Raw genomic sequence first — 20,029 nt, 5'->3', positions numbered from 1 at the left:
TGCATATGGAAGCTTAGCAAATGCATGGGACACTAGCCACAGGGTCAAAGAGACGCATTTCCTCGATATTTATTCCTGGAGGTGATATCAACCTGTACTCACACCAGCCATGTGAGTCCCTTCCTCACAATCCAATTTCTAGGGTTCTATTCTAGTGAATTATTAAAGACATAATCAACGATTTATACACAAGAAAGCTCACCATAGCATCACTGATATTAATTAACAAAAGACCTGAAACAACCAAAATTTTCAAGCTTGGGAATGGATAACTAAAGTAAGGCAGAAAGACTAGAAATCTACTTTCAAATATTTAGAGACACAGGAAATTAATGACCTGCGATACCATGTTAAGTGAGGGGGAAAAAATAGGACACCAAGCTATACATATGAATGACTCTCAACTTTGTTTAAATATATGTATTACATGCATTTTTATATACAGAAAGGAAATTCATAAACATACCAGCAAAGGTTAGCTCTGTTCTAGACAGAGGTAAGATGATTTTTATTCTTTTTATAGACTTGTCTATAATAAGCATACATTACTCTGTATCAGAAAAAAAAATAATTATTTTATAGTATGCCTACTCTAAAATATCTCATTTGAAATAGCAATTGTCAGTCTTAGGGAAAGGCTGCTATAATCCAAGGCTGACTCAGAGAACAAAAGATTCAAATCTACACAATAACTCTTCTGAAAAGAATGAAAAACCTTGTGTGCCACAGTCTAGCTTCCTCCTCTACCGTGGTTGTTGCTCTATTACTGGGCTTTGCAGGACACTCTCCTGGAGAAACCATTCCTTCTCACGGCAACAAATGCACCTTACATGACCTTGTACATGTTTCTTACCTCTTAGCATGAGGATTAAAGGAAAGAAAACAAAAGAGCCCTATTCCCTGTTTCAGAGAAAGAAGTTTTTCACATAAAGCTATCAAAATGACCCCAAATGAGCTATGCAAAATTTGAAACATAAGTCATGAGTTGTGTTCAAGAACCATGTATAAAATATAAAAGCCTCTTATTGCACACGAATGAATATAACACAAAATCTGTGAGTGCCACCTTGTGGCAAGTCTGACTACTACATGACTACCTATCCATCTCCATTGTTCACCACTGGGCTCCATGCAGTATGGCCAGGGAGATACCACATTGAACATATGATATAGTCCCCACAATGCTTTGTACTATTCATTTTCAAGGATTTCTGATTTAGATCCCAGAAATGCCTTTTTGAGGACAAATGAGAATGAAGGGTCAGAAAAACAATACGTAGGATGTGCACATGCGTTTGCACGCTACTGTTGATGGGTCGAAGATGCACCGTATTTGTATATCCATCTGTTCACACATACCATGGTACTGCCACATGGCAGAAACCTATAGGATGACTATTTCCTCCCCCAAGAATATCTACCAACTTTATAAAGTTATGAAGAAAAAAATTTTACAGTTATAGTCAGTGAGTTTGTGCTTAGAAGTTTTATTTATCAGTGTTAAGAACAACCATCACCAACTTGAGCATGATTCCAAAACAGAGCTCTTGTTGGATTCTGGCCATAAAATTCTTTTTTAAGCTTATTAAGATCTTATAAAGTAAGAAAGTTTTCCTAATACTTCAGACAAAATACTAATCATTAATAAGTTGATTTCATGCTTAAAGTGGCGACCTCACATTTTGAAAGATAAAAACACCACTCTTTTGAACATCTAAACACATTAATTAATCTCAGTGTTCCAGGTATGGGAGGAGATGGAGAAATCCTCACACTGCAACCTGACCAAATGACTCCGGGAGAGAATTCAGTGCTCAAAAGAGGTCAGTATTGTAAATCTTATGGAACAAAACACACTGAAGGGACCTGATATTGATTCTGAGAAAAGATAATCTTCCTCTCAGAAACGGATTAAGTTAAAAACCTTGCAGTTGTGGGCAGCAAGATGGCAACGAGCAGACAATGAACGGCATGAAAGGAAAAGCTGCTGAGTGAATTATCACAATTCTCTTGAGAGATGCTTAGGCTTCTCTCTGCCCAGATCAGGTTGAAGGCCTATTTCTATAAAAGGATTCCCTCCAGTGTTAGGGTGGAAGCACAGGGCAGGAAGTTGCTACTTTGGTCCTGGCCATGTCAAAGGGAGCATTCCCAAGTGTGTGAAATAAACGGCAGTGATTCAGATGGGATGGCTCCCAAACAGATGCATTGTGGGAAAGCATCAAGCCAAAGAATGTATAATTATGAGGCTGAACTGGGAAAATGAATCTGAACCTTTGTTCACCTCTCCAACCCCTTGGAAGAACTTTTTCTCCCCTCCTAACCTAATGGGATTGAAATACTAGACAGCCCGTTTGAAATAAATCAACATACTGAACAGGGAAGAAATGTATTAAAAACCTGAGAGTCCTGACAAATCACTTCAGGGAGAATCCTTCATTTGCCATCTGCACAGGGAAAGCAGAAGAGAAAGAGTAAAATAAATGCAAGGCCCTCCTTGTTCACAAAAATAAAAGGGAGAAAAAAAGAATTTTCACTCTGCCCAACTAAAATTCAAAACCATAAGCTCCCCTTAAAACAACAGCCGTGCTCCACCAGAAGCATCCGGGGCAGCGTGGGTTAGTACTCTGAGCTGTGTCACCAGGCTCTGACAATTAACAATGTATTAAAACAGGAAGAGGTGACTTCTCCACCTTAGCTCCAGCTTCCCACCTGTCCTAACCTGGGAGGAAAGCAGCTATCATGACAGCTTGATGGGAAGGTCTTCCCCGTATTTCCGGAGCAGCTTCTGATGGTTGTGGTCCACTGACCACTGCTGGGGCAGGTGCTTGGGCTGCATGGAGTCCAGGAAGTGCTGACGCCAGCGGCTCTCCAGCTGCATGAGGGAGCGCAGCCCACCCTGGCTATGGCACCGCACTACCTTCAGCCCATGAGGAATGTAGCTTTCATTGGAAATTCTGCCAAGACACAAAATACAAAGGGTCTGAGGGAAACAGGCACAGACGGTCTCAAAGACAACTCCAAATGCTTCTGCCCAAGGGGCTTCCACAAGGATATGAGGGAAGTTGCTAGACTCCTAAGAGGTTAGCTTCCTTAATGTTTATGAAACCTCCTCTTTCTCATATATGTATTCTTTTTTAAGTTTGGGCATGTTACACACAATCCAACAGAGGGCATTTGGAGATCCCGAGCTATAATTGTAGAAAAACCATGGCATGATGCGCAGCGCCCTTTAGAGGGGCCTCCTGTCTGGCTGATGATGGGTGAAGAATGCTGGTCCTGTATTTACTCCAGGGTGCTCAGTTACCAGCTCATGCCTCTTTCAAGTTATTCATTCTGAACCATGCCCAGGACTTATAGGAGGCTGTTAAATCAGACCACGTGTTCCAGTTTCTCATAACAGTGTAATACCTGAATGTGAAATGCAAGGTGGGCCATTTCTTTAGTGCCTTTCTTCCCACACAAAGAATGCCAAACCATACTCACCAAATGCTACTGTGGTGGCTGTGCTGCTGGTGCTGTTTCATAGGAAAATGAATCCCTGCCTCCTTCCCAACTAAGCTGAGGGCCTTAAAAAGTGCTCTGACACCATGTGAACAGTGCTTGTACCTCCTCTGAATAAAGATTACTTTTCTCAAGGACTCCCTGCCCCACAGACTCAGATCCTCTCCCTGCATCCAGGCCCGATTCTCATCCTCCATCCCAAGGCCCCACCAGTCTTCAGTGCCCTCTGGGTATTTCCAGACATTTTATTTTACTTATTATCATTTTTTTAATCCTCATCCAAGGATACTTTTCCATTGATTTTTAGATAGAGTGGGAGGGAGAAAAAGAAGGAGGGAGGGGGAGATAAATATCGATGTGAGAGAGACACATCGAATGGTTGCCTCCCGCATGACCCTGACAGGGGCCAGGGATTGAACCTGCAACTGAGGTACATGTCCTTGACCAGGAATCGAACACAAGTCTCTTCGGTCCACAGGCCAAAGCTCAAACCTCAGAGCCAAACCAGCCAGGGCCAGACATTTTATTATTTAGCTCCCAAGCATCCCACTAACTTGTCTGCCTTTTCCCAAATAGCTGTTCTTCTTGGTCCTAGATATCCAAGTCCAGCATCCTTCTATCCAAGTCAGTAAGATAAATTTATTAGAAAGTTTGTGGCTAAAGGGGGAAGTTTGGTTGTTTTAGGAAATACAATTGGGAATTGGTTAAAGGAGACAGTGTCATTAATTTTTTTAATATGTTTTTTATATTTTAGAGAGAGAAAAGGAGAGATAGAAACATTGATGTGAGAAAGAAACATCAATCGGCTGTCTCCTGCATGCCCCCTACTGGGGATCAAGCCTGCAACCCGGCCATGTGCCCTGACCAGAAATCGAACCTGGACCTCTGAGTCCACTGGATGATGCTCAATCCACTGAGCCACACTGGCCGGGCCAGTCTCATTAACTTCTAATATGACCTTGGCAAGTTACTTAATTTTAACCTCAGAGTATCAATTATGAAACTTGGAAAACAACATGTATTCTTTAACCTAAATAAGGATAAAATTCAGTAATAAATTTTTTTAAACTCTGAAAAAAAATGTCTAATATAAGATACAATGTTAGTTACCAGTAAGAAATTTAAATCCTACCTCTTAGGGTTAGAAAAAATAATCAAGGCAAATTGTGTCAAGTGTATTAGCTCGCTTAGATTAGTATATCTATAAATATTTGTTCAATAAATATTTGCTGCTATAATTAAGGTATTTTGGTGTGTTTTTTTTTTTTATAACAAAAATGCTATAGGCAACCAGCATCACCCTCTAGGTTTTGTGAACTTATCAATTCAATTATTTCAACCCCTGGGAGTACTGAAAAATGTGTGAGTTGGGGAGTAAAGCTCTAGCAGGTGGCCTAGAGTTTCTATGATCTGAGCCATGGCTCCGTTCAGTTCTCACAACCACAAACTTCTCATTTAGGAACACTGAGTTCGGCCATATAAATTCAACTGTGTACTCATGCAGATGGAGGTCTGAGAAAGCAAGGAAGGAAGAAAAAGAAGAACAGTAATTTAAATAGTAATGGCAATTCTGTCCAACATTCATTCCATCAGAGGGCCAGTACCCTGGAGCACAGGCGAGACAGGAAACATGAACACACTGGTCACAATTCCCACAGACCTGGATGAGTGAGGCACAAAACCACATATGCTGTATTTCATAAGCAACTTCAGCAATTTGAGGGTAGTTTTGACTATTATTTTTATTTTGTGTGCTGACTTGAGGATTTACTTCTACATTAAACATGAAAAGCACAACTGTCCAGCATTTAAACTCTCCTGCTAATCATGAAAATGGACATGAGTATATGACCTTAAAGGGGCAAGGAAAGAAGGACAGTCTCCTATGGAAAGGAAATTCTCAAATAGATTGCTCCATCCCACCCCCCTGGCATTTTAAGCCATTAGATACTTACTGGGATAATCATGAGGTCATGTACTGCACCTAGACCATTAATGCCTCCTCCCTGGGAAGGGTTCCCACTAAGTAGCCAGGGTTAATGTCAGTGGATTATTCCTCACTCCCTTCTCTGACCAGAACTGTCCATTGTACCTGGTCTCCAGGCTGGCAGCCTCTTGAAGCATTTCATCTGTGACGGTGTCTGTGCTATAAAACTCTCTGAGAGCTCGCAGCAGCTCCTCCTTCCGCTGAGCAGGCAGGCTCTCGGCACTGAGCAGGGCCCTGGCCCCAGAACGCATCTGCCGGCGCTCCGGATCCTCCAGCAGGCGCAAGCCCTCCTCGGAGCCGATGGGGGCCTGGAACTCCTTGGCCAGCTGCTGCTTCAAATGGTTGTCGTAGTAGTTGGAGATGGCATGGCAGGAGGTGCAGAGCAGCAGCACATCGTGGGAGTTGTGGTCCTTCATCTCAACTGGGAAGTGCTTCCGGTACTCGTGTGGAATCACGTTCTTCCTGAACAAGCCCACCCAGAAGGCAGTGCTCATCAGCATGTGACACAGAACACACATGTAGCCAGCACGGGAGCTACTGGGATTCTGATCTGGGCCTGAACATAACCGCGAAGCCTTGGGGCACCACAGCCCAAAAGAGATGACATAAAAACAAGACAACCTATTCCACTCTCGGCCCACCCACCTACTTCTGCCTCAGGTTCCTTTGGTGAGAATGGACCACCTGCTCTCAGGCTTCAGTGCAGGACCAGAGGTAGCGAGAGGCTAATAACAACCTTTGAGAAGGTTGTGCTCCCAGAAGGAAAAGTATCAGAGAAGTGAAAAGAAATTCTAATGGCCTTTAACATCTGGAAAACAACTCTCTCGAAGCATGTAGTAGGTAACGTCTGCTCCTGAAATTCTGGAAGCCTGATGACCTGAAAAAGCCCATTTCCTTCACTTGAAGAATCTCTTACTCTAAGATTATTTATCTGGTTCATCAAAGTCTATCATTATTTTCTAAGGAGAATTAAGCTCTCAAGAAAAACTCTTGGCAGCAACCACTACTTGTCTCCCTTTTCAAGGGAGAAAGGAAGAAAGCCAGTTACTCCACAGAGCCAAGGAGAAAGCCCAAGTGTCTGGGCACCCATGCTCAATAGGCAGCTTCACCTCCACTGCGTGGGGACCCTGACACAGAACAGTCTCCCAGACTATTCCAGAGTGTGCCTTCAGGTCACCCAGAGACTTCATGAACAGTACCAAAGATCAGAAAGCCGTGAGCCCCTCAAGGGAGGATTATAATGACATAGAGAGAAAGGCGGCTTTGGAAGGAACTGGTCTCCATTCCTTCCTGAGTAAAAGGAAACCACTCTCTCTATGGCAAACTGTTACTGAGAAGAGTAATGCATTCCAGAAACTACGAAATGAGCTCAAGAGAAGCAGAGCCCACCAGAGTAAGGGGAGGCCAAGGCCGAGTGGCAAAACTGTCAGAGGTACTAGGATGCGCCCTAGGGACCAGTGTCTCAGCCAAAGTGGGCAAACCCCAGCAAGACCCCTGAGGGCTCTGTATGTAGCTACAAGGGCAATTTCCATCGGAGGGAGACAATCAGGGCAGGGATCCCCACACTCACCGAATGTAGGAGTCTTTCTTGCCACACACTACACACAGGTTCTCTTTAACCATCAAGTAGTAGTCTCCTGGGGATTCAGGTCTTCCCGCAGGTTCAAACTGTAGCTTGACCACAAAGGGCTCTTCACTCACCAGCTCTTAGAGAGAAGAAGTTTTAGTTAAGTGTCTGACTGCCCATCTCTCCCCCAGAAAGAAAAACACCCTTAACTGTTGTCGGCTGTGTCCTGGCAGACATCACTATTTCTGGGTTTTGAATAGCTCTGTCCCATGAGACTCAAGGTCTTTCTGCCTTCTATCCATCCCTCTCCCTTATCTCACTCCCCACTCCTGCCAGTACCCACAGGAACCTAATTTATAGATAAAACGTGATAATTGGATCTCAAACCTCCGATGCCTTTGTCCAGGTACCACTGAGCTTTTCTTCGATCACAAGTGCACAGGGGCTGTCCGTCCGGAGCATGGAGAAAGCAGTTATCATAGAGCGGCGATTTTCTGTGGGGAAGGGAGAGAGAAATCTAAACTAGAAAGCTAACGATTGGACAAGGCATCAGTTGTCCTCTCATGTTCTCTTCTGAGTGACCCAAGCTATTCTCAACACTAGGGACAACAACAACAACAAAAAGCCAAACGGGAAGAAACCATGTTAATTCCTCCATCTGCACTGGGCTAGGAAACAGAAATAAAAATGAACAGTTTATACATCCAGTTTTTATATGTATGAACTGGGACATTAGAGAATATGTTCTATTATGAAAACAAACAGAAACAGAGCACCATGAAAACTGCCCAATAGAGTAATCACTGAATTAAAAAAAGTAAATTAAAATGAAAGATCTTCAGGCTAAAGTAATAAGGGCCACGTGGGTTTATTTCTGGCTCAAACACAATACTTGCTTCAATTTAATCATCCAATTCCTAAAGGCACTTTGCTACAGGCACCAAACTTCCACTCCAAAGTACTTATTAGTCATCTTTCTGCAACAGAGGAATAAAGGGTACAACAGACTTCTTTTGGCTAGTGAGTAACATTGGCTTAAAGCTGGATGCCACTCTAAATAGTCAAATACAAATGAATAAGAAATCAGATGATGCATTTCTCCTGAAAAGTATGAGGTGCTTCGTGTTATTCATTTTCACAGCTATTCTGAAGCAAGCAGGAGTAATTACACCTTCATTTATGACTGGAGAAAGTACAGGGCTAAGATCAAATCAGGGTCAGTGACAAAGCTAGGTTAAGTTCTCCTCATTTCCACTCCAACTGCCAACAATGAAGAAGGAAAAGGAGAAAGTACACAAATACATAAACGGATAGCTCCAAATGTTCTTGAAGGAAAGGAAGAATAACCACCCCTGGAGAACCTTTGTTTCCTTACCACACAAGCCTTCTCCTGGACCCAAAGTAAGACATCACATGTGCCTTTTGCTGTAGGCTGGGCCTCTGACTCTTTACTAGACAGGGAAGAAGTTAATTACCTGGCAGAATAGCCCACGCCCAGGGGCTTTCTTTTATTTTTTCTGGGGTCTCTCCCTTGGTGGTTGCCTGGCACCATTGCATCGATCTTAGACGTCTTATTTCTTGGCTTCTGCTGAGATTCTGTTGCTTCCCCATTAGCCTCTTCTCCCAATTTGCTAATTCCTTTGCTTCGGAATGGGATGTCTACTACATCCTGGCACTTCTCCAAAACTTTCCTCCAGCCAGTGAGGTCATAATTTTCTTCTAAAGTTGAATTCCTAGAGAAAGGGTATCCAAGAAGATGGAGAAAGAGAGCCACTGAAATCTGGGCATCCCTGGCAGCATAAATTACCTGAAGAGAAAAGTCAGAGATCAGTGGAATCTAGAAGGCAAACCAGAGACAGCAACTTCAAAGTCATAACAAAAATATAAACAACTCTGAGGTCTAATTCAAGATGTACAGGCACCACATACTTCTTAAAAACGTTTTATGATGACAGATTTCAAACTATACAAAATCAAATCGAATAGTGTAATGAATCCTCATGTTCCCTGTTTTAACTAAAATAGTTAAAATAATAACTTACTTTAAATTCTCAAAAATCCTAATTTACATAAATCAGTGAAGTTTCTTTCTATCTGCTACCAAACCTGCTGGACAGATTTTTTTTTAAGTCTGGGGTAGGGTAGTTACCACAGGTGTGACAACTAGTACATACCTATTAATAACATGTTGAAAACAAAAATAAAACAAAAGGTTTTAAACATGGGCCTCAAATCAAAAGTTACAAGGCCCATTTCTGGAATTTATTTATTTCATAATGATAAGCCATCTCCCAAGCAACTGGTCACAGGCAAACTGGTCATAAATAAAAATAGTCAAAGGTTAATTAATAGCTTTTCTCAACAAAGGCTATAAAAACTTTAAGATTTATTTAATTCACCTTAATAACTAAGCCTGGTAAGCAGAACTATTAGTAAGAATTATTTTAATGTTTTTTTTGTTTGTTTTGTTTTTATCCTCACCCGAGGATATTTTTCCATTTTTTTGTACAGATAGAGTGGGAGGGAGAGAGAGAGAGAGAGAGAAACATCGATGTGAAGGGACACATCGAGTGGCTGCCACCCGCACGACCAACCAGGGCCGGGGACAAACTGCAACCGAAGTACGTGCCCTTAGCGGGAACCGAACCCGGGTCTCTCCGGACCGCAGGCCAACACTCTAACCGCTGAGCCAAACTGGCCAGGGCTATTTTAATGTTTTAAAAATAAAACACATATGCCCTGGCCGGTTTGGCTCAGTGGTTAAAGCATCGGCCCACAGATGAGTTCAGTTCCCGCTAAGGGCGCATGCCTCAGTTGAGGTTCATCCCTGGCCCGGTTGGGGTCATGTGGGTGGCAACCACTCAATGTGTCTCTCTCACATCAATGTTTTTCTCTCTCTTTCTTCCTCCCTTTTTATCTCCTGCTCTATCTGAAGATAAATGCAAAAGTGTCCTCAGGTGAGGATAAAAATAAATAAATAAATAAATTAATTAATTAATAAAATAAAATAAAACACGTACGAGCCCTAGCCAGTGTGGCTCAGTTTGTTGGAGTGTCATCCCATATACCAAAAGGTTGCAGGTTTGATTCCCAGTCAGGGCACATACCTAAGTTGCAGTTTAATCCCTAGTTGGGGTGTGAACGGGAGGCAACCGATCGATGTTTCTCTCGCTGTCTTCCTCACCCCCCTTCCTCTCTCTCTAAAATCAATAAAAACATGACGTCAGGTAAGGATTAAAAATAATAATAAATAAAATAAAACAGGTTTGGATGAAATTTTCTATCTAGACCCAACAATCTACATTATCTATCAGCAAGTTGTCTCCCACAGGGGAAAGTGTGTGCTTGAATGTAAAAAGTTCAGAGTGCTTTTTAAAATTTTATTTTCAAATGATAAACAAACCAAAGCATTTGCAACAAATGGTGCCAGAATAACTAGATGTCCATGTGCAAAAGAATGAGGTGGCACACCTACCTCACATCATATACAAAAATTAGCTGTAAATGGATCACAAACCCAAGTGTAAGAGCTAAAACATAAGACTCTTAGAAGAAAACATAGGAATAAATGTTCATGACCGTGAGTTAGACAATGATTTCTTAGATATAATACCAAAAGCATGAATGAGTAAAAAAAAAAAAAAAGGAAACTGGACCTCATCAAAATTAAAAAACTTTTGTGCTTCAAATGACACCATCAAATCTAGGTGTAGGGGGGTGACGGGAAGTGACTGCTAATGGGTATAGTGTTTCTTTTTGGGGTGATGAAATGTTCTAAAATTAGACTGCAATGATGGTTGCATAACTCTGTAAATATACTAAAATCCATCAACTTGTACACTTTATTTATTTATTTTTTGTGGTACATGCCCCTAGCAGGAACCGAAACCGGAACTCTCTAGTCCGCAGGCCGACTCTTAACTGCTGAGCCAAACTGGCCAGGGCAACTTGTACACTTTAAATGGGTAAATTTTATTGTACATGAATTATATTCCAGTAAAACTATTACACTTGATCTTAGCCAAAAGGGTGAGAAGAAATTCAGTAAAACTATAAGAGGAAGGAAGGAAAGAAGGAATGAATGAATAAACCAAGGCACAAAGAAGTAACTTTCTCAGGGTCATAGTAAGTCAGAAATGGCTGTAAAAAACAAATTCATATAATTTGATTCCCAGAGCTATCTCACAGGATAATATTAACCTTAAGATACTAACTATTGCTAACTCTTTCCATGAACAACGTTTTGGAAGGACAAACAAGTGGTAACTGACTTGGCAACCAAAGAAAGGCCTATAGTGGGTAGTAAGCCAAAAATTAAAAATCAAATTAATCTGAGTCACAAAGAGTGGCAAAGCATAAGGAATGGGAGGCATCAGATATCTGTGAAAGCAAGGATACAAGTAGGGGTGAAATGAGGAGGATATGGTGAAAGTCTCCATAAAACACAGTTAAACTCCGGACCTCTGTACATTACAGGGCCAATTACTCCTTCTCTAACCCAAAAGAATAAAAGTTTGTAGAACCAAAACAAAAAGAAGTCTCTTATGTCAGGAACAAAATAGAGATGGCCAAAGCAGGCACATTAAAGAAAATGAAACGTCACCTAACAAAAATTGTGGGAATTTATAGCTCTCCTCAGAAATCAGCAAAAAATGCCAGCCAATCCCCAAACACCAAGTCTGTTCACACCATCTTTGGACTTCCTTGCTCCTAACTCAGCTACCAGGATCCAAATAAGACCACTAAGCAACCAATCAGCTGAAAAAGCCAAATAACTTCTCATTTACCCTATAAAAACCCTTTAGTCTATGAACAACTTGGACCTCATTGCTTCCATAGCCTTGAATTTCCCAGCTTGCAGATTGAAACCCTTACAATGAACTCATCTTTCTGCTCTGTTTTATTCAATGTGCAGAATTTGGTTTTTGACAGATCTGACAAGTTTAAGTCACATTACTGTCTAAATCACAGAGGATCTGAACCTAGTAATATTAGGTATGGCAGAGGCTAGAGGCAAAGTGTCACCTGGAAGGGATTACAGGAAAGTCTGCACGTTGAATGGTGAGGCTAGCAGCACCTTTCCCCACTTAACTCTCAGAATATAGGCTATGGGGCTTATACCTCTTGGGTGGAAGACTAAAAGATTCACCTCTGGAGAAACTGAGTAGCCTGAGAGAAAAGATTTATAGTATTGACATGCAACTGTAATCTATAGTTACTAATAATAAAGCCCACTAGTCCAAAAGCCCTGGCCATATGTGCTATGCTCTCAATCCATTACTTTTTCTTTATATATATATTTTTTTATCCTCACCTGAGGACATTTTTGCATTTATCTTCAGACAGAATGGGAGAGAGAGAAAGAAAGAAAGAAACATCAATGTGAGAGAGACACACTGAGTGGCTGCCACTCACACGACCCCAACCACGACTGAGGACAAACTGTAACCGAGGTACGTGCCCTTAGCGGGAACCAAACCTGGGACTCTTTGATCTGCAAACCAATGCTTCAACCGCTGAGCCAAACCAGCCAGGGCTCAATCCATTTTTTTTTTTTTAATGTCAAATTTAAATATTACTTTCTGCATTTTCTAAAATTTCATTAAGCATTACTGTAGACCAGTTAATCTTGGTTATCATCAAAGCATCTATTTTAAGGTATTTCTGCCCAATACTTACAGCATATTTGAGGATTAGAATTTTAAAAACAGTTATACTTCACAAGCAATGAATCTTCCATTCTTCAAGCTTCTGATAAGAAGTACCTGGCTGCCCAGCTGGTATGGCTCAGTGGTTGGGTATCGACCCACATACCAAGAGTCGCCAGTTTGATTCCCCGTCAGGGCACATGCCCAGGTTGTGGGCCAAATCCCCAGTAGGGGGCATGCAGGAGGCGGCCAATCGATGTTCTCTCTCACTGATGTTTCTATTTCTCTCCCTCTCCCTTCCTCTCTCTAAAATCAATAAAGAAAAAAAAATTTTTTAAAAAGAAGTACCTGGTCCTCCGTAAGATCCTCAGCATCCCAGTTGCTGCAACGAAGTACAAGGGACTTGTCAAGGGAAAAGTTCAAAACAGTCTCAGCGAGTGATTTCAGGCTAAGCCCATTACAGAGCAAATTGTTTCTACAAAAAATAAATAAAATCATGTATCAAAAATGGGTGAAGGACAAGAACAGGAAAATAAAAATAAATAAAAGGACAAGAAAGAGATGACAGATCTCACTAGGCATCAAATAAAATAAAATTAAAACTATATACAATTTTTTAATCCATTAGATTGCAAAGATTTATTTAAAATAACCATATCTAGTATTGGTGGAGCATGAAGAATCAGTCTAACCTAACATTTGTGAACTTCACATTTTTACAACCTTAATGAAAAACAGTTTAATAATAAATAGCAATGAAAACGTTGAACATGAAAATTCTGATTCAACAATTCCACTTGTAGAAATTCAGCCAAGGACAAATGTACATAAAATAATTTTTCATTATAGCACTATTTGCAGTAGCAAAGACCTGGGAACAACCTAAATGTCCATCAATAAAAGACCAGTTAAATATCCATACAATTAAATTCCATACAACTATTAAAAATAAGGATGTGGATCTATATTGATGTGAAAAGATGTCCATAATATATCAGTTGTAAAAAAAAAAAAAAAAGAGAGAGAGAGAGAGAGACTGTGAAGGAAAATATACATTATGGTCCCTTTATGTTAATGTATATTAATGTTTGTATTTGATTCTAGGTATGTAATCACAGATAGAGGAAACACAAAGAGGTAACTGAAAAGAAATTAATCAAATGTTAGTGATATTATCTCTGGTTGTGGGATTTGGGATGATTATATGTCCTCTTTATATTTTTCTGTTTGAGTTGGCTACTGTTCTTGTATTACTTTTTCTAAATTGAAGAAATGATAAGGCTATTTTAATTGAGGGGGTAAAGCTACAGTAAAACTAAGTAACCTTTCTGCTCTTCAAACCCTTTCTAATTAAAATAGCTGCAGGATGGTGAAAAAAATTAATTTGTCCAAGGATTAGAGATTCCAAACAAGAGTTAACTGTCAGTCTACAAAAGTGGAGCTGGATTTCTGGTTACCAAGTGTGAGACTAGAAGTTTTAGAACAGGAAGCTTGGAGGTGGAAGTTCACATCAGTGTTACAACATGCAGGATTCCCTCCGCTACTGTGGGAAATGAAATCATCATAATGATGAAGAAAAGGAAGTCTTTCCTTATGGAAATAAGCAATAAATTGATGGATTTCACCATCCCCAAAAGAAGTACTGAATAAAAGTAAAAAAAGGTCCAGACACACTTAGGTAAAATACATAAGATCTTGGTTCATTAATGGAATTTAAGGATTTGGGGGAAGACATAAAATTTTTTTCTGTTTTATTAGAAATTATAAAAGTAATAAATGGTTATTATTAAAAAGTCAGACAACAGAGCAGTATAACGGGGGGAAAGTAAAAGCCCTTTGCCCCACACTTCCACTCCTCAGGAATATGACTCTTAACAATATGGTGTGGCTCCCTCCAGACTTTTTCTATGCACGATAAACAAAGAGATGATTAGATAGAGGAGTAGACACAGTTTTCTTGTATTTGCTCTGTTTTTTTATTCTGCTACTTGCTCTATAACTCAATGTATCAGAGACCTCCTTCCATGACAGTAAGTACAAATGTATATCCTTTTTAAGAGCTGTGTGATTTTTTCAAGCATGGATATTCTATAAGTCTTAAAATCATTATCCTCATTGAAGGACAGTACTTCATTTTTAGTTATTTTATTCCATTTATGTCATTAGTTTTTTTAATGTCATATTGGGGAAGTTTTCACATTAAAAAATTGTTTTAAATAATAGTTTATTGATTTTTAGAGAGAGAGGAAGGGAGAGGGAGAGAGAAACATCGACGTGAGATCAGCTGCCCGCTGCATGCCCCTACTGGGGATTGAGCCCACAATCTGGGCATGTGCCCTTGACCAGAATCGAACCAGCAACCTTCTTTCTGGTGCATGGGATGATGCCCAGCCAACTGAGCCACATTGGCTAGAGCACGGTTTCACATTTCTTGAGGATGAATTAAAAACAAGATGCCACCTTTGCCATTTCATAGTTCCACTAGGAAAGATTCTAAATCACATACAACAATCTCTATAACAAATCATCTTCGGCTAACATACAACAAAAATATAAAAAGTATGAAGAAAGGAAGACAGCATTATAAAAAAAAAAAAAAAAAAGGTTGTGCTCCTCCCCGAAGTCAATTGAAACAACAACTACTTATGGCAAACATCAGGAGCGACCTATAGCTAACAGTGCTAAGTATAATTCTTGCAGTAGATTGTCAAAATTCTTATAATACAGTGTCAAAAAATCTTATTTTTTACTACTAAAGTGCTCAATAATACAATAATGTTTACATTTTAATAAAATTGAAAGGCCTGATAAATGCTTTATTTTTATTTCTGGAAAAGTTCATGGTAATATTCAGCTTTGGCCAAATTCTTATTCTGACACTTGGCCATTCTGCAGCTAGCCAAAAAGAATCCAGAGCACCATTAATTTCTATATATTCATAGAGAGGACTTCACTTGCATAGAAAAAGATCTGGAAAAACAAACCAATCAGATGATGATGGTATAACAACTGGTGGTGGGGTGGCGATGGTAATAGTTAAAATTTACACAGCACTCTCTGTATTTCAAACACTATTTCTAAGTTCTTTCCATAGTTTAACTCATTCAATCCTCACAGTAGTCCTCTGATGTGGGAACATTATTATCTCTACTTCACAGATGAGAGAACAGAGGAGTGAATAGTGAGGTTCACTAACTTGCCAAAGGTCACAGAGCTGGTAGGTGGCAGTGCTGGGCTCCCACCCACATGATCTTCTCTGGAGCCAACTCTTAGCCACCATACACACCACCTCTAGCAACAGAGCAACAGTGGGCACCCCCAGGGCAGTGGTGCCAGAGGGAAGAGGTCCCAATGAAAGGTGGCTTCTGCTGTTATAATCTAAATACTTTTATAGAGTTCAACATTTTTTTACAGTAAATATTTTAACGTACTACTTGAACAAAATGTATACCTATTTATGAGTTTTATTTATTAATGTCAGTGTCATTTGAGGCAGGAGAGAGACTGTTTCAGTCCACATTACTGAAATGAGGATCTGTATATATACATATAAAGGTAATTGCAACTCCCTAAAAAAAAATTTAGAATAGAATTTCCATAGAAATAGAATTCCAAGAGAAAGGGAAATCTCTCTTCCTCCCAGTAAAGGACCAGAGCTACCATCATTTTGGCCAAAAACAGGGTTTCTAAACTCGAATGCTTCAGGATGAGTCCCCATTTCAATGGGAGAAGTGGGGACTCAGGTAAATTGAATAGAATATGCTCGTCTAAAGAGGACAGGGCTGCCCAGCCAATTGTTGCCATCTAGAACTATTGACCTAGTATAGTCAAATCATCTAATTTTTCAAGAGACATAAGAAATACCAATCATCTGCATTTAAACTAAAATTTCCTAAAAATACCATAAGGGGAAAAACAAAAACAAAAATAATCCACGGCCCTCATTTAGCCAGTGGAGACATACAACCTGTAGCTTATAGAGACACCTTATTAATGTTTCATTTAAAAATACCAATTAACAATACTAGGGGGTGGGGGGCAAGATGGGGAGGTGGGGGTCTGGGGGGAAAAAGGAGAAACATCTATAACAAAAATAAATTGGAGAAAAAAATAAAATAAAAAGACCAATTCTAGGTAACTAAAGTTTTCTCAGAAGTTGGAGTATTTCCTCACGAATTCAATATGCATCTCAGAAGCCTCTAGGCTTGTAATGAATTTTAGATGCTTCATTATTGATTCTCATTAATCTACAAATCTTGCTAAAGATTTGCCCCACAGCTACAGGAATCCCAGAAGCATTCGTACAAATCATACCTCTGCCTCATGGCTAGGTATCGGAGGTCCAGGCACCCCTTAACAATGAGGCCATAATCCTGCAGAAGCTTGCTGGCATCTTCTGAACATCCTACTCCAACTTTTAAAATAGTGCCATCTGCCAAAATGTTCAACAATGTTTTTGGTAGTGTTTTTCCTCCACAGATCAGCTTGGGCAAGCGAACCAAGACACAGAAGCCACTTGGGGAGGCCATTTGAAGGAGTGACAGAGGACTGGCTTTCCCTTCCAAGTTCACCTGCAACAGAGGAAAAAAACAGGGCTACAGTTCACACCCTAGCACAGGACCAAGTACAACATGAAACCGTTGCAAAAAATGTCTAAAAGATACATCTTAACTTCCCAAAGGGGGCCGCTGGCTGGATTTTGGTTCAAATCTAAGGATCAGCCTATGCTAATAAATGCAATGTACTTTGTGAAGCAGCACCTTAAAAAAAGGTCACTGAAGGCCCAAACTCCAGGGCCTGAAATATGAGCGGTCCATAAATAGTGACCAGCTGACACAGAGGAGTACTTGGACACACACTGGCAGAGTCATGTGAAACATACTGGTTTTAAAAGGCTAATGGAAGAAAAAAAAAAGGCTAAGGAGCAGAGTGTCAGATGATAAATATACTCTTTTCATTATCCAGACTCTTACGTACATACCAGTGACCTGACTCATTTACCTTATCTCCACTGCCTCAGATCCAATTTTTAAAAAGAGGTAGAAAATACAATCCTAGTATAAATAAGTGGTACCTGCCATTATAATAAATCCTGATAGCACAAAATGTTTTCTACAGTTTTATAGTCACAAATGTTGGTCATAAAAGAAAAAAAAATGTATAGTGAACATAAGCTAGGATCCTTATATCTTAAGAGATGAAAAATAACTTTATATATTAACTGATCTAGTTGTTTTTTGTTTTTGTTTTTTGTTTTTGTTATCCTCACCCAAGGACGTTTTTCCATTTTTTGTTTGGATAGAGTGGGAGGAAGAAAGCGAGAGAGAAACATCGATGTGAAAGGGACACATCGAGTGGTTGCCACCTACATGACCCAACCAGGGCTGGGGAAAACCGAGGTACGTGCCCTTAGCGGGAACCAAACTGGGGTCTCGCTGGACCACAGGCCGACGCTCTAACTGCTGAGCCAAACCGGCAAGGGCTAACTGATCTAGTTTTAATATTTTTTGTTTTGCTTTGTTTTTTTCATTTTATTTTTCAATTGCAGTTTACATTCAATATTATTCTGTATTAGTTTCAGGTATATAATTTTAATCTTTTTGAGGTAACAGATAAATTGAAAAAAATGCTAAAAGCTAAGGAAGTTATTCTCAGAAATATTTACATACAAAATTCACATTAATTAAAGGTTCTCTATAAAGTACTCAGTAAATTCCAATCTTCATTTTCCAAGAGAGGAAATTTAATCCCTACAGGTGAAGCAGTTTGCATAAACATAATGGCAAAGTCAGGATTAGAACCCAAACTTCCCAATCTTTAGTTCTCAACCAAAATTGATTTTGCACACACACACACACCCATCCAGGACCTTTGGCAATGTCTGGAGAAATTGTTGGTTGTCACAACTTAGGGGAGAGTGCATTGGTATCCACTAGTAAGAGGCCAGCATGCTGCTAAACACCCTACAATGTAAAGAATAGTGCCTCACAACAAAGAATCATCTGCCCAAAACATCACCAGTGGAGAACCCTGCTCTAGGCAATGCGGTTCCCTCACTACCACAGTATCAGAGTGCTAGGCATTACACCAGGAGCCACTGTGGGATATCAAGTTATCTAAAAGACGGAATCTGTTTTAGGATTATAAACTTTTAGGTAGAATACAACACACACAAGCTCACACTCTTATGCATGGTAAATACCAAAGGAGTGTTCAAACAAAGTGTTACAAGTAATCAAGGGAGGAATATTTCATTGTTGAGGTGACCAATATCACAGATAAGAAACAATCAGGATCACAAAGAATTGTTCAAAACAAATTCAGGAGGGCCTTTGCCCTTGACTTCAACTTCAATGCAAAGTAAACCCATGGTTTAACTTATAAAAGCCTTAGGATTTCCCTTCTCAGGCACTGCTTTGTTGAAGAGGGCTATTTACATATCCTCAAATAAAAGCATGCCAGTTTTATTTTTTTAAATATGTTTTTATTGATTTTTTTAGAGAGAGAGGAAGGGAGAGAGATATAGAAACATCACTGTGAGAGAGAAACATCCATCAGCTGCCTCCTATACGCCCCCTACTGGGGATCAAGCCCGCAACCTGGCCATGTGCCCTGACAGGGAATCGAACCAGGGCCTCTCAATCCATGGGATGCTCAGTCCACTGAGCAACACTTCCAATGAACCACATTGGCTGAGCTCAGTTTGGTCTTTTTTTTTTTTCTCCTCACCCGAGGACATTTTTCCATTTTTTGTACAGATAGAGTGGGAGGGAGGGAGAGGAAGAGAGAGAGAGAGAGAGAGAGAAACATCGACATGAAAGGGACACATCAAGAGTGGCTGCCACCCGCCACGACCAACCAGGGCCGGGGACAAACTGCAACCAAGGCACATGCCCTTAGCGGGAACCGAACCCGGGTCTCTCTGGACCGCAGGCCGACACTCTAACCGCTGAGCCAAACCGGCCAGGGCAGTTTGGTCTTTAATATGTCTAATTCTTGGGGCTCAGCCAAGGTCAAAAAGACCTACAAGAAACTGACTGCTGGGTCCTATTCTATAATAATTTATCTGGATGTGGCCAAATTGCCTTAAAAAAAATTTTTTTTTCAGAGAAAATTATCTAACTTAAGGAACAAAGAATGTAATTGTTTCCAATAATATACAATAAAGTGAACATTTGCTACAAAAAAAAATATATATATATATTTTTTTTTCTTTACTAATATGAGAGAGAGACAGAGAAAAACATCAATGAGAAAGAACATCAATTGGCCGCCTCCTGCATACCTCCCACTGGAAATTGGGCACATAACCTGGGCATGTGCCAT

General features: G+C 40.2%; 1 protein-coding gene across 2 annotated transcripts in view; it reads right to left on the bottom strand.

Annotated features, from left to right (window-relative positions):
• Window positions 1-1,471: 1,471 nt before the first annotated feature.
• Window positions 1,472-20,029, bottom strand: part of EXD2 (exonuclease 3'-5' domain containing 2) — a 49,767-nt gene continuing 31,209 nt past the window's right edge. Inside the window, exons 3-10 of one of the 2 annotated variants that reach the window (XM_036274133.1) lie at window positions 17,018-17,274; window positions 13,052-13,178; window positions 8,531-8,862; window positions 7,443-7,549; window positions 7,059-7,194; window positions 5,594-5,950; window positions 2,720-2,954; window positions 1,472-2,444 (exon numbers count right to left, since the gene is read on the bottom strand). In XM_036274133.1, the coding sequence (XP_036130026.1) occupies window positions 2,738-2,954; window positions 5,594-5,950; window positions 7,059-7,194; window positions 7,443-7,549; window positions 8,531-8,862; window positions 13,052-13,178; window positions 17,018-17,274 (1,533 nt within the window). In that variant the 3' untranslated portion in view covers window positions 1,472-2,444; window positions 2,720-2,737. Of the gene's footprint in view, window positions 2,955-5,593; window positions 5,951-7,058; window positions 7,195-7,442; window positions 7,550-8,530; window positions 8,863-13,051; window positions 13,179-17,017; window positions 17,275-20,029 lie in introns of both variants that reach the window. The other variant, XM_036274124.1, reaches the window with a different exon arrangement.

This window comes from Molossus molossus, unplaced genomic scaffold (genome assembly GCF_014108415.1).
Source record: "Molossus molossus isolate mMolMol1 unplaced genomic scaffold, mMolMol1.p scaffold_m16_p_1, whole genome shotgun sequence".
NCBI classification, from domain to species: domain Eukaryota; kingdom Metazoa; phylum Chordata; class Mammalia; order Chiroptera; family Molossidae; genus Molossus; species Molossus molossus.
Note: the sequence above shows the minus strand (reverse complement) of the source record. Positions and strands in the feature narration are given on the sequence as shown.